At 53.8% G+C, this 13182-nt stretch overlaps 1 protein-coding gene across 30 annotated transcripts in view; it reads left to right on the plus strand.

Annotated features, from left to right (window-relative positions):
* CAMTA1 (calmodulin binding transcription activator 1) overlaps positions 1-13182 on the plus strand; it is an 866060-nt gene that overhangs the window by 819074 nt on the left and 33804 nt on the right. For all 30 annotated transcript variants that reach the window (XM_021097504.1, XM_021097510.1, XM_021097514.1 and 27 more), the window contains one exon: positions 12752-12912. In XM_021097504.1, the coding sequence (XP_020953163.1) occupies positions 12752-12912 (161 nt within the window). The remainder of the gene's footprint in view (positions 1-12751; positions 12913-13182) is intronic.

Here is a 13182-nt window from a genome sequence, read left to right on the forward strand (position 1 = left end):
GAGTGAGGGCAGGTGCTGGCCCACAGGCCCGTGAGAGCTCTCTCCACCTTTATGTCCAGCAGGCTGAGGTTCTGGGGGTGAAGGCGCACGTCTAACTTGGTTTTTGTGTCCCCGGTGGTTTTGTGCCACCACCACAACCTGAGTGGTTCTGCTCCCCGTTCCACCCCCATGACGCGCGGGTGCCGGGCAGAGGCAGCCCAGTAGCTGATGTTTGTGGCGTGCGTCCATTCTCGCCCTGATTCTCCACAGTTCTTCCCCATGGAGTTGGAGTGGGGTTTTTGTTGTTGCTGTTGTTTTGGCATGGCCAGGCACCGCGGGACCACCTGCTGATGGCTCGAGGACGTGTTCTCACCCCTTGACAGTTCGTGTGCACTTCGGGCAGATTCCGCCTTTGCAGTTGTTGTTCTTGTCGTTGGGGTTTTCCTGTCCACGTGCACGCCCTTGACGTCGCACTGCACGCCCACATCCTCTTGTCCAGGTTAGATGGTGGATTGCAAGCCCCGTGACAGCACTTTCCCCTTTAAAGACCCCAGTGGTGGCCTTCCTGTTGTGGCTCAGCAGGTTATGAACCCAGCTCGTATCCGTGAGGATGCAGGTTCGATCCCTGGCCTTGCTCACTGGGTTAAGGATCCAGTGTTGTCCCAAGCTGTGGCATAGGTCACAGATGTGGCGTGGAGCCGGTGTGGCCGTGGCTGTGGTATAGGCCGGCGGCGGCAGCTCCCATTCGGCCGCTAGTCCAGGAACCTCCTTGAGCTGCAGGAGCGGCCCTGGGAAAGGAAAGAGAAGGAGAAAACAGCGTGTCGGTCTCGGTGGTGACCTGCCTTTCCTCAGCCACGTCACCGTTTTCGGGAGGTCGCAGTCCGCGTGCCGACAGCCTGTTTTCTTCCACCCTGGGCTGAAACTGTTGAGGCCGCGTTCTCCAGATTTGCTGCTTTCCGGAAAGTTAGCCCTGACTTAAAACGTGCCCCTCTTTCGCAGACAAGGTAAAAGTGGCCGCGGAATCCGGGCCCGGCTCCGGCCCACCTTTGCTCTCACGCAATGTCCTGCCACTGCCCTGCTTCCCCTGCGGCTGGTTTGCTGCGAGGTGGCCCGTGAGACCGCTGCGAGGTTGGTGGGGCTCGAGGGCGCCTCCCTCCCGCTAGAGCCGAGCGGCTGGGCCTCCGCGGGTCCGCCGTGCACCCAGGGAAGAGGTTGGGTGGATCTGCCTTCAGGCACCTCGGGCTCTGGTGCTGAGTGACGTCCAGTGAGCAGGACCTGCGCAGGTGCCTTGCTGCCCCCAGTACAGTCCGTCTCCTAACCGCCCGTCATCGGCGACCTGATCTTTGCCCGAGAACCTGGCTGCAGCGTGTGGGAAGCAGACCCAGAAGAGACACGAAGCCCGCAGCCCCTTGGAGGCGGGGAGCAAGTCCTGAGACAGCGGCTACGCCCGTCTAGTGTTTAGAGCCATCACGGCAGGGAGCTCGTCCAAAGTGGACGAGGGCAGTTTTTCCTGAGGCTAAATGGAGCCGGTGCTTTGGAAAACCCGAGTGGCCCAGCCGGTGCCCTGTCCCGAGTGGCCTCCCCTCCTCGCTGTCTGCGCCCAGACCCGGCCGCCATCCCGCGGGTTCCGGGAAGGCATTGGGTGACGTCGGGTCCCCCGACTTTCTGCGCTTCCTGAAAAATGCAGGCGCCTTCCGAAGCGGCCGTTCCTGTTCTCTCCAGAAATAGTTCCAGCCCTGCCTCCTTTTGCTTCATCAGCCCTCCTGCCAGCACTGCCCAGGGCTGTAAATGGAACGAGAGGCGGCCTCCCGGCCCGTCCAAATAGCAACAGGAGGCACAAGTGCACTTGAGCCACAAATAACGCGCTTTAAAATAGCAGATGGTATTTGACGGTCGGTCCTTCATTCATTTACCTGCCAAGGCCGAGCTCGTTCCCCTGCCCTGGTGACCAGACCCGCAGTGGCTCGGCCCAAGCCGCTGTCCTAAGCTCGGGTGTGCAGGTAGTAGCTGTTCCCTGGTTCACAGGCTGTTCGGGTTCACGCACGCATTCTGAGGCTGTTCTCGAGAATGTTCCTTCGTTCTCCCGCGATAAAAATGTCACGTTTGTGCAATGGCTTCGCCCAACTCCTGCATTCGGCACTTGTGTAGCTAATTATAGGCAATCCTTTCACCCAGGTGTGGCGCTGCCAGCCTCCGGTTCCAAACACTCGGCCAGGGAAAGGCAGGAGTCGGGGGGGTGCTGGAAGGTGGGGATCCCTGCTTCTAACATGAAGCTCGATGGAGAAGGAAGAGCGACGCTGCGTGCACTTCGCAGGTGTCTGTGCAGAAGTCAGACCTTCCTCAGCTTCTGCCAGAGCCTCGCACCAACGCCCAGTGGTTCCGCGACTTCCTTCCCTGAGCCCCAAGGAAATGGCAGTGGCCCAGCAGACGCCTGGAGCTTCTGCATGTGCTTTCAGGTCGGCTCTGTTGGGGTTTTTTTGTTTTTGTTTTTGTTTTTCCCCCTTTCTTTGCCCTTTTGTTTAAAGTTAAACTTTATCGGAGTAGAGTAGCCTTCCAGTGTTGAGTCAGTTTCAGGTGTATGGCAGCGGGAGTCCGCTGTACACACAAGTCTGTCGGTTCCTTTTCAGATCCTCTCCCCCGTCGGTCACTACAGAGCATCGAGTCGATTTCCCTGTGCTCCTCGTGACTCAGCCATCCCACGTGCAGTGGTCTGTGCCAGTCCCAGCCTCCTGTTTATCCCCTCCCCCACTTTGACTGCTCATTCTCTCCCCGGGAATCAGTGATAAAATGGGCCCATGGGTATATGGCCCCTGGAGCCCACGATGGAGAGCAGAGGTCCCCAGAGCCCTTGTCCCAGGGCTTGGATGACCTCATCCACAAATTGGCTTCTGAAGAAGCTCACAGTAGAAAATGATATTCCTGGCGTTTCTGTTGTGGCTCAGAGGTAAGGAACCCAACTCATATCCACGAGGATGTGGGTTTGATCCCTGGCCTTGCTCAGTGGGTAAAGGATCTGGCGTTGCCGTGAGCTGTGGTGTAGGTTGCAAATGTGGCTCAGATCCCACGTTGCATTGGCTGTGGTGTAAGCCAACAGCTGCAGCTCCGATTCGACCCCTAGCCTGGGAACTTCCATATGTGGCAGGTGTGGCCCTAAGCAAAAAAGAAAGAAAGAAAAAGGAAAGAAAAAGAAAATGATTTTCCTTTCCGTTGCCTGAGTGGAGCACCCACCCTGTGTCTGGTACGAGGGCTGCCAGGCTTTCAGAAAGCTCGTTCTGGTAGATATAACACATGGGAGACGATAACCGAACATTCACTTGCTAAGGGCTGTCGGACACAGAGCTGGGCATGGAGGTTTCTTGGGCAGCCTGGGAGGAACAGGGCCTAGAGTCTAACCTGTGCTCAGATCCTACCCCGAGACACAGGACCTCGGGTGAAGTAACATTTTCAGAGCCTCCGCTTCCTGATCTGTCGGAAAGATCAGGGAGAGGCAAATCAGAGCTGTGTTCGGGATTAGGAATAATGCACGTGGGGAGAGTCCTGGTGACCCAGCAGGCTGAAGATGCAGCGTGGTCACTGCTGTGGCACGGGTTCAGTCCCTGGCCTGGGAACTTCCGCATGCCGTGGGTGCAGCCAAAAGAAGGAAGAAAGAGAGACTGTGTGGGGAGTGTCCGGCCCATGTGGATGCTCGGCAGCTGCTGGGAACGATTACGTGAAAGTGACATCTGAGCCACACCCTCTGAGGAATAAGAATAAGCAGGACGTGGGGAAAGGCCAATGTCACGCAGGCCCCAAGGCCTGTAAGATTCCTGGTGGACTTGGGGAGCAGTGAGTAGGAGGGAACCCCTAAAAAGTAGCCTGAGACCGTGGGCAAAGAGCATTCCACGCCACACCAGACACCTTGCGTTTTATTTTGTAGGTCGCAGGGGAGGGAGTTAAGATTTTTACCCAGATTATCTGCGAGAACGTCAGAAACGGCTTCGTGTTATGTTGCTCAATACGGCTGTGACAGTCAGTCAGGCCCTGAGGTTTCAAATGAGTTGTACACAATCTGGAGGAGACGGTAGGTGCAGCTGAACCCTGAGAGCCCGGGGGGTCTGGCCAGTCGTTGGTTCCTGACACCGACACTTTCTTTGGTCAGATGCCCAGACAGACACCTGGGACTCTCCACGTTCATACCAGCAAATCCCAAGCCTCCTAAACTTAGCACACACCAGGGGTTTCTGACTTTGCGGAGTATCTTCTGTGTTTGTCTTGGCCACATGTACGTGGTATGCAGGTGTTCCCAGGCCAGGGGTGGAACCCACATCGCAGCAGCCACCTAGGTCACAGCAGTGACAATGCCAGATCCTCAACCTGCTGAGCCACCAGGGAACTCGTGTTTTCTGCGTTTGAAACTTTGGTATTGCCTAGGGATTTTAGATAAATATCAATTGGGGACATGTTTTAAATGAGTCCCTTTGAGGGTGAGGAACCCCTGTCAGAGAAATGCAGCGATGACCTGTGACTGCTCTTGTGCTGTGGGACACTTTGGGTGACAGAGACTCGGCAAGAGAAAAGGGGACATGAAGCCCCAGCTAACTGTTTGTTGACTCTCTGGCCATCGACTGGCTGGAAATGTTTTTTCATCTTCTTAATCCTGGTGGTACTCAGAGCTGTTCTGGGATTACGAGTCTGTTTTTCTGTTTTCTAAAATCTTTGGAAAACTCTAAGAACTGGAGGATCACAAAGTGGTTGGACATGCTACGTGCTCTCGCTGGTACCTGTGCTTTTGAGATACAGAAATTATGCCCACAGGCTTCCCTTTTTATCGTTTAATAGACCAATAAGATTTCTTTTCAGCATTTATTTTCTCGACTTATTATGTCCAGGTAATCCAGATCCTTTCACTGTTGTTTTATCTGCGTCTAAAACGCCCCCCAGAGGGTAGGGTGTGCACTGCAGTGCTGTGTTAGGCTTGGAGACACCCGTGTGAGCTCATTTCCACGTAGACAGAGAAATACTTACAGATCTGTGCACACACACGGGCTGTTATCCTTACACCTATGTCCCAGCCGTGGGCCCTGAGTGGGCCCCGAAGCAGTGCCCCCCCCCCCGCAGTGCTGAGCACACCTAGCACCAAGATCTTGGTTGCTAAACACCATCTTTTAATAAGGGACACTGGGCTCCCCGGAGAAGCTGCCGCTCCCAGGTCTGGGACAAGGAGAGGAAAAGATGAGCCGAGAGTGTCTTGTGATGCCAGCGAGGAAACAAGTGCTCAACAAAGAAGAGACAAGGCTGAGGGGACGTGCGGGGACGCAGGAGGCGCCCGAAAGAGCGGCTCGTGGCCAGATGGGACCTACTGGGGCCGTAAACTGACGTGGTGTCGGATTGTGACCAAAACGTAAGATAAATGATAGAAATAAATGATGGAGCAAGTCAGTAAACCAAGAGGGCTGACTCTTCCTCGCAGCAGAACTCCAGATAACATATGCGGATGCTTCTCCATCTATGAGCTGGAGCTTAATGCTCTTCCTCTCGGTGAGTTGGACTGAGGGGCTCATCTCAAAACAAGGCGGTATGGAAAGAGACAAATGGTAACGTTACCACGAGCCATCTCGACTTACGAGCAAGTGACCAGGGTCAGCGTTGGCAGGACATCCTCCTTTGCCCCCACTGTGGGGTGGTCGGGCCTGTCCCCTCTCTGGTCCTCCTCCCAAAAACCCACGACTCCAGTCCAAGGGGTAGGAAACTCATCAGACCAGCGGAAATGCAGGGCCATCCACAGAGTGCCTGACCCGGGAGCTCCAGACCCATCCACGTTTTGAAAGCTCAGGGGGCACCGGGGATGTGTCCCAGATCACAGAACAGAAAGGAGGCTTCACGGCTTGACGCAACACGGGCCTCTTGGCTGGATCCTGGAGCCGAAAAAGTACACGAGGAGTTCCCATTGTGACTCAGTGGTAACCAACCCCGCTAGGATCCATGAGGACGCCGGTTCCATCCCTGGCCTTGCTCAGTGGGTTGAGGATCTGGCGTTGCCATGAGCTGTGGTGTAGGTCGCAGGCGTGGTTTGGATCTGTGTGGCTGTGGTGTAGGCCTGCCGCTGCAGCTTCAGTTTGACCCCTAGCCTGGGAACCTCCATATACTGCAGGTGCGGCCCTAAAAAATAAATAAATAAGACAAGAAAAAGCACATGGATTCTAATGCAGTTCTAGTGATACAGTCTAACTCAAGTCTGTAATTTAGTGACTAGGGGGCTATGCCAAGGGTAGATTATGCGCTTTGGCAGACGCACCCTAATCATGTAAGATGTCAGAAGAATCTGGGTGCAGGGTGTATGGGAACTCTGCTGTCTTTGCCATTCATCTGTGAATCTCAATTCCTTAAAGAAAATTTTTAAAATTTATTTTTAAAAGATGCTCCCATAGGCATGGCTGGGTAAAAGGTCTCCGCCTGTAGTTCCCGTTGTGGCTCAGTGGATTAAGAACGTGACTTAGTTTCCATGAGGATGTGAATTTGATCCCCGGCCTCATTCAGTGGGTTAAGAACCCAGTGTTGCCACCAGCTGCAGCATAGGTCACAGACGAGGCTTGGATCCTGTGTGGCTGTGGCTGTGGTGCAGGCTGGCAGCTGCAGCTCCAACTTGACCCCTAGCCCGGGAACCTCCATATGCGGCAGGTGCAGCCGTCAAAAGGAAAAAAACAAAAAGGGTCTCAGTCTAGTAATAGCTGTAACTTAAGAGAGGCTGACCACTTTAAAAAAATTCACATATTTATTTCATCCTCACAAGCAGCAATGAGATAGACCAGTGATATACCCGTTTTTCAGATGAGAAAATTGAGGTGCAGAGGGGTCATTGTCTTTTCAAAGTCCCACAGTGACAGGATTAAACCCGGAGCTCTTCTCTCTACTCCAGTGTTCTCTCTCTTGTATCCTCGCTGCCCAGCCTAGAAACACTGCTTCTGCGAAAAGGGGTGCAGCTCGATCAGCCTCGTGAAGGGGCTTGGAATGAATCCTGAGCCAGACTGTTGCCGCAGTGCCATCAGCCCTGTTTACCTGTTGTCTGGGGTCTAGGTACACACATCTTGGGTGGAGTGGGAAGGAATCACTGCATGATAGTCAGAGGATCTTGTTCCCTGAAGTCATGCAAGTGAATAAACTGCTTTAGAGAGAAAGCAGGAGGCAAAGACAGACCCCTGGGAAGACATTCCATCTCGGAGAAGAAGGCAAGAGAGAGGGAAGGTTGGACGGATTGAGAGAATGGTGCCTGGTCAGCTGCAGAGGGCAGAGTGCATGTAGGTGGACTTTGCATGGTCCAGTGCTGTTGGGGGCGAATTGGCCGCGTGCTTGAGAAGATGAGCATCCTGTTGCTGTTGGCAGAGCCAGCGTGAATGGACCTGGCATGATTTACAGGAGGTGAAATCTCGCTTATGCTTCCACTCGAGCAGGGGGTCCTTGGATCCTTCCGGAACAAGTGCTGGGATGGAGGGTGTGTTCATTCCTGTAGAAGGAGGCCAGGGGCTTCAAGCAGCGGTCCTTGAAATGTGGCCCCAGACCAGAAGCATCAGCATCACCCGAGACCTTATTTGAAATGCAGCTTCTGAGCTCACCCAGATCCCAAACCCAATCCCCAAATCTCCAGGCACTGGGGCCAGCAGCCTGTGTTACGAAGCCTCCCGCTGATTCTGACGCCTGCCTACTAATGCCTGAGAATCACCGAGATGGGCAGAAGCCTCTGCTCCAGGGGGCAGACCGCCTGCAGCTGGGCACAAGCACTAGAGTGACACCGCCACCTTCTCCGGAGGGAACCCCACACGCACCCGAGGCTCCACTCCAGACAAAGTGAACAGCATGCAGACCTCGGCTCACCGCAGTCTTTAAGAGCCGGGGTGATACTGTGACTTACCCAGGGGGCGTTTGGAGTTGGAGAGCCTTTTGGTACTGGTAGTAACCTGTTCTTTGGGCGAGATGGGTTCCAGATAAGGACTAGAAGCCAGGAACTGCCAGGCGGCAGCTGGAGCTGGAACCACCGGCTTTCTCTGCTGGGACCCCTTGAGGCCCAGCCGCTCCGGGAAGGGGCACTCGGCTTGCTCTCTGTGCACCTGGGGTCTCATGAGAGCAGTTAGGACCAAAACTGTCCCAAGGCCCAGGACCTGCAGTCCCTCAAAGCTGTATCACCACTGGCTTGGTCTGAAACATCATGGGCGAGATGGGGGCCGGATTCCACGGTACCTGCCCCCCCGCCGAGCTGCATGTTATTTGTTTTCTCGCTCCTCCCCCGATCCCCACCCCCGTATTGATTTACCAACCCGGCTTCATTCGGGCTTCGGGAATCATTTGTTGGCCAATGAAGGGGGACGTGGATACCTTCGCTAATGTTCAAGCCTCCCCCACCCCGATGCCTGGTACACAGTAGGTGCTCAGTAAATATTTGTGCGTGAATAAGTGGATCTCTAAAGGTGCTTTCTTTACCCTAATGAAAAAAGTTGCTTTGCCTCTAAGTAATTATATTCCCTTTATTCTGTCATCATACCCACTATACAATTAAGGTGCTGTGTGGCCATGAATTTGCCAAGTAGTGTACAGCAATGTTTGAATTATCCTACTTATCGCTGTGAAGCCAAAACAAGCATAAAGTGGTTGCTTTTGACCTGTCTCTTGGGGAGGGGTGAAGACAGCCCTGTTTTCTGTCCCAGGGAGCCCTGCCGAGGAGGGGAGATGCCAAGTGCAGTACCAGACCAGCCTCCGGGACCCCGTTCAACATTCCCACTTGATGTGGTTTATTTTATTTTATTTATTTGCTTTTTAGGGCCACACCCGCAGCATATGGAGGTTCCCAGGCTAGGGGTTGAACTCGAGCAGTAGCTGCCAGCCCACACCACAGCCACATCAGATCCGAGCTGCGTCTGCGACCTACACCACAGCTCACGGCAACACCAGCCCCTTAACCCGCTGAGCAAGGCCAGGGATTGAACCCGCATCCTCATGGTTCTTAGTCAGGTTCGTTTCCGCCTCGCCATGACGGGAACTCCGGGTTTCTCATTTTAACCGTCACTACCCTTCCCCCTTTGGCAGGGGGAGGCTCAGAGATGCCGTTGGGCGTGAGATAATTTCCCTAAGGGGCGAGTAACTGCTTTGCAGTATCTTCATCACGTGCTTCCCGGAGCAGCTTGATAACAGGCAGGAGCTGACAGCAGCGTCAGCTGTGGGGACACGCCGCCCGCCCGGGGGCAGAAGCCCCTGACCTCCGCGGCAGACCTGGAGTCGTGACTTAGTGCTTTGACGTGGAGATTCGGGGGCAGGGCCCGGCTCTGGGACGTGGGGGAGGGTCTGTCTGCCCACACCTGGCAGGGGATGGGCAGGCGGGGATGAGCCAGGGCCGCCCACACTGCAGTGCCCTGTCACTGCCGCAGCTGAAACAGAGCCCCCCCCCCGGCAGGCCAAGCACAGCTGGGCATCGCTCTCTGTGCCCTTCTGCCCCTTGGCGTGACACGGCATGTTCATCTGGGCCACCACGCTCCAGACAAGTGCAGACCGAGCTCCGAAACAAGTTACACGGATTCTGAACCATCAGTAGATGCAAGGGGGGGATGAATTAGGAGTTTGGGATTAGCATCTACACAGTACCGCGTATAAAATAGGTAAACAACAAGGATCTACTCTATAGCACACGGAACCACGCTCAGTATTTTGTAGGAGCCTATAAGGAAAAAGAATTGGAAAAATAATATATATACACACACACATATGTGTGTATACATATATGTATATATATGTGTGTGTGTGTGTAACTAAATCACTTTGCTGTACACCTGAAACCAACACAACACAACACTGTAAATCAACTGTGCTTCAACTGAAAAATAGTAATATAGGAGTTCCCGCTTTGGCACCATGAGTTGAGGATCCTGTGTTTGCTTCAGCTGTGGCTCAGAGTTGATCCCTGGCCTGGGAACTTGCATTTGTTGCAGGTGCTGCCAAAAATAAATACATGAATAACAGATGCAAGATTTTGTAGACTTGCAGAAGAAATCATCGGACATGGAAGCTGTTGCAGTGGTGCGTGAGGACCGCGGGCTGGGTGGAGACTGGTGCTGGCCTGGCCGGCGGCAGCGTCCAGAGCAAGCAGGGAGTGTGTACAGACGCACCCCGAGAACCACTGCCACCGGCCTGGGCTCGCCCTCTCACCGAAAGCAAAAGCTTGTCATCTTCAGTCGGCTCCAAAGGGAGGCGTCCTGCCTCCTGCACAAGTCCTGTCTTGTGGCGTCAGCATTCTCGAACCAGCCCTGATGTCCCTGGCTTTTCCATTGTGGTCTTGGGATGACCACGGCCAAGACCAGCACATCGCAAGTGGGTTCATACAGGGTTCCACCCCCATCGGTGACTGTGCCGCTGAGATGTTTAGCAGGGTCCCCAGAGTTTGTCATACTTGTTAGTTCGCGGGAAGCAGGAACAGAGATGTCACCTTTCACTCATGCAGAGGAAGGGTTTTTCCTTTCGTGTTGCTCCTGGAAACAGCTGACAAGAGAACAACACCGTGATTCTTGAAAAGCAGGCTTCCTCCTCTGCCGTGGTTTGCAACAGTGAGACCAAGTGGATGGTCACCACTGAAAACCAGGGAGTCACTCTTTTTACTTGGAGAAGCAAGTCCTGTCCTTCCTAAGACCGTCTGGTTCTTGCGCATTTTCTCCTCCCGTGATTTTCCCCTTCCTGTGGTTATCACATGGCGCCTAAGCTCTGGGTTGTACGTCATGCTGCTGTCTGGGTACTGGAGACGGATCCGGTGTCTTCTCGAGCTGCAGTTTCCTCGTCTGACGAAGGAGGAAGCCCCAGGACCTACCCTCGCACAGTTCTTGTTAAATGAGTTAACATTGGTGAAATGCCTGACTCGGAGACTGACACGAGGCAGTGTTCTCCAAGTGCCAGGTTGGCCCATGGTTTGAATCTCTCGTAGGATCAATATGTGTTATGCTGTGTCAGAATTTACAGGCGGGATGGCCGGGAATGGTGATAAAATACATCTCCTCCGGATGAGTCCTTTTCTTGATTCAGAGGGCTGTGTTTTGAAACTAGTGAGGCCGTTAGCAATTTGACGGAGAAATATGTTGCCGCAACTGTTGGTTCAGTTTCCCAAGACACTTAATCCCTTTGCCTCGAGATGACGGTGGCGGCTGGCACGCGCACCCGGAACTCCATCTGTCAATTCATTAAGTTCTCTCAACACCCCTCAGAGGATAAGTACAGTTCCTATCCCCCCTTAAGAGGTAAGGAGACTGAGGCAGCAAAGGTTTTGTTCAAAGTCGTACGGCTGTTATATGGCACAGTCAGGGTTCTCAGTGGGTCGTCTGGTCCTTGCCACATCCATCTTCCGTCTTTTTTTTTTTTTTTTTTTTTGCTTTGGCTGTGCCCACGACTCATAAAATTCCTGGGCCAGGGATAAATCCTCAGCCGTGGCAGTGACCTTGAGCTGCGGCAGTGACCGTGCCAGATCCTTAACCCGGTGAGCCACCAGGGAACTCTGTCTACCTTCATCGTCTGCTCTGCTCCCTGCTGTGGTCCCGCCATGTGGCTTCTGCTCCTTGGATGTTTCTACCACAGGACCTTTGCCTTTGCTGTTACCTCCCCAGCTCTGGAACATGTGTGTGCACATGGCTAGAGCCTGGATCAGAAAGTGAAATTTTTTTTTTTCCCAGTGTGTGGGTAACATAGATATCACTTTTTCCCTCTTTATTTTTTCTTTTAAACTTTCTTGTGTTTAAATTTTGTATGCAGTTTTTAAAAAGTTACTTTCCATTTACAGGTATTTCAGAATATTAGCCGTATCCCCTGTGATGTACAATACTTCCTTGGGCCTGTTTTATACCCAGTAGTTTGTGCCTCCCCCCCCACTAGTAACCACTGGTGTATTCTGTATCTGCGAGTCTGCTTCTGTTTTGTTATATTCAGTAGTTTGTTGCGTTTTTTTAGATTCCACATATGAGTGATATCATCTTGTATCTGCCATTCTCCATCTGACCTGTTTTGCTTAGGGTAATACCCTTCATGTACATTCATGGTGCTACAAACGGCAACATTTTGTTCTTTTTTATGGCCAAGTAGTATTCCATTATATGTATATGCGCGCGCACACACACACACACACACACACACACACACACACCACCCCCCACTCTTCTTTATCTGTTCATCAGTTGGCAGACGCAGCGGTTGCTTGCATGTCTTGACAGTTGTAAATAATGCTGCTATCAACATTGGGGTGCCAGGTGTCTTTTTGAATGAGTGTTTTCACTTTTTTTAGATATACACCCAGAGGCACAATTGCTGGGTCAAAAATGGTAGTTTTATTTGAATTTTTAATTTAATGTATAAAATCCCTTTTTTTTTTCCCCAGTGTTTGGGTAAAATATTGCATTTAAAAAGTCCATATGTCTGTGTGTGTGTGGGGGGGGTGTTTCCCACAGCGATTGCTTCCTCCCCCTGATTTAAATGGTATTATTTCATTTGTTCGCTCTAGGAGCCCGGCTGCCACATCTCCCTTCAAGGTTTTCCCTGGGGAATGTGACACAGACGTGAAGTCCAGGAACCTGAACCCAGGGCCTTGTCCGGAGGGGGGTTTCCGTTCCCTTAGCGGAGAACCCGGGGTGCCGTGGGGGCCCCAGTCCTGTGGGATGGATCTGGCCTGGACAAGCCACGGGGGATGTGTTGCGGCGGGAGGCCGTGGGGGCGGCTCACCGAGGCCCCGCACCAGGGCGTTGTCTGGACCGCTGCCTCATGCTTCCTCGTTCCGCCCCAGATAACCAGTTCAGGATGTCCATCCTGGAGCGGCTGGAGCAGATGGAGAGGAGGATGGCCGAGATGACGGGGTCGCAGCAGCACAAGCAGGGGGGCAGCGGTGGCGGCGGCGGCGGCAGCGCGGGGGGCACTGGCGGCGGCACCGGAGGAAGCCAAGCTCAGGTAGGGGCTCCCGGCCACCGCCTCTCCAGGGGATGCGCGTCGGTGGGGCCGGGGGGGGGAGGTTGGGGGGGTGGGGGGCGCTCCATCACACGGCCTGTTTCTGCTGCTGCCGGGGGCCTTCCTGGAGGAGGCGGAAGGCAGGGGGCTTCTACGTGTTCAAAGCCCCGGAGAGGGAGGCGGCCTTGGGTGTGGGTCTCTCGCGCGTTGGCTCTCGGAGCCCACGTCGCTGTTGCTGATCTCGGAGCTCAGGGCAGTTACCCGCCAGCGGGG

Source organism: Sus scrofa, chromosome 6 (genome assembly GCF_000003025.6).
Source record: "Sus scrofa isolate TJ Tabasco breed Duroc chromosome 6, Sscrofa11.1, whole genome shotgun sequence".
Classification (NCBI taxonomy): Eukaryota; Metazoa; Chordata; class Mammalia; order Artiodactyla; family Suidae; genus Sus; species Sus scrofa.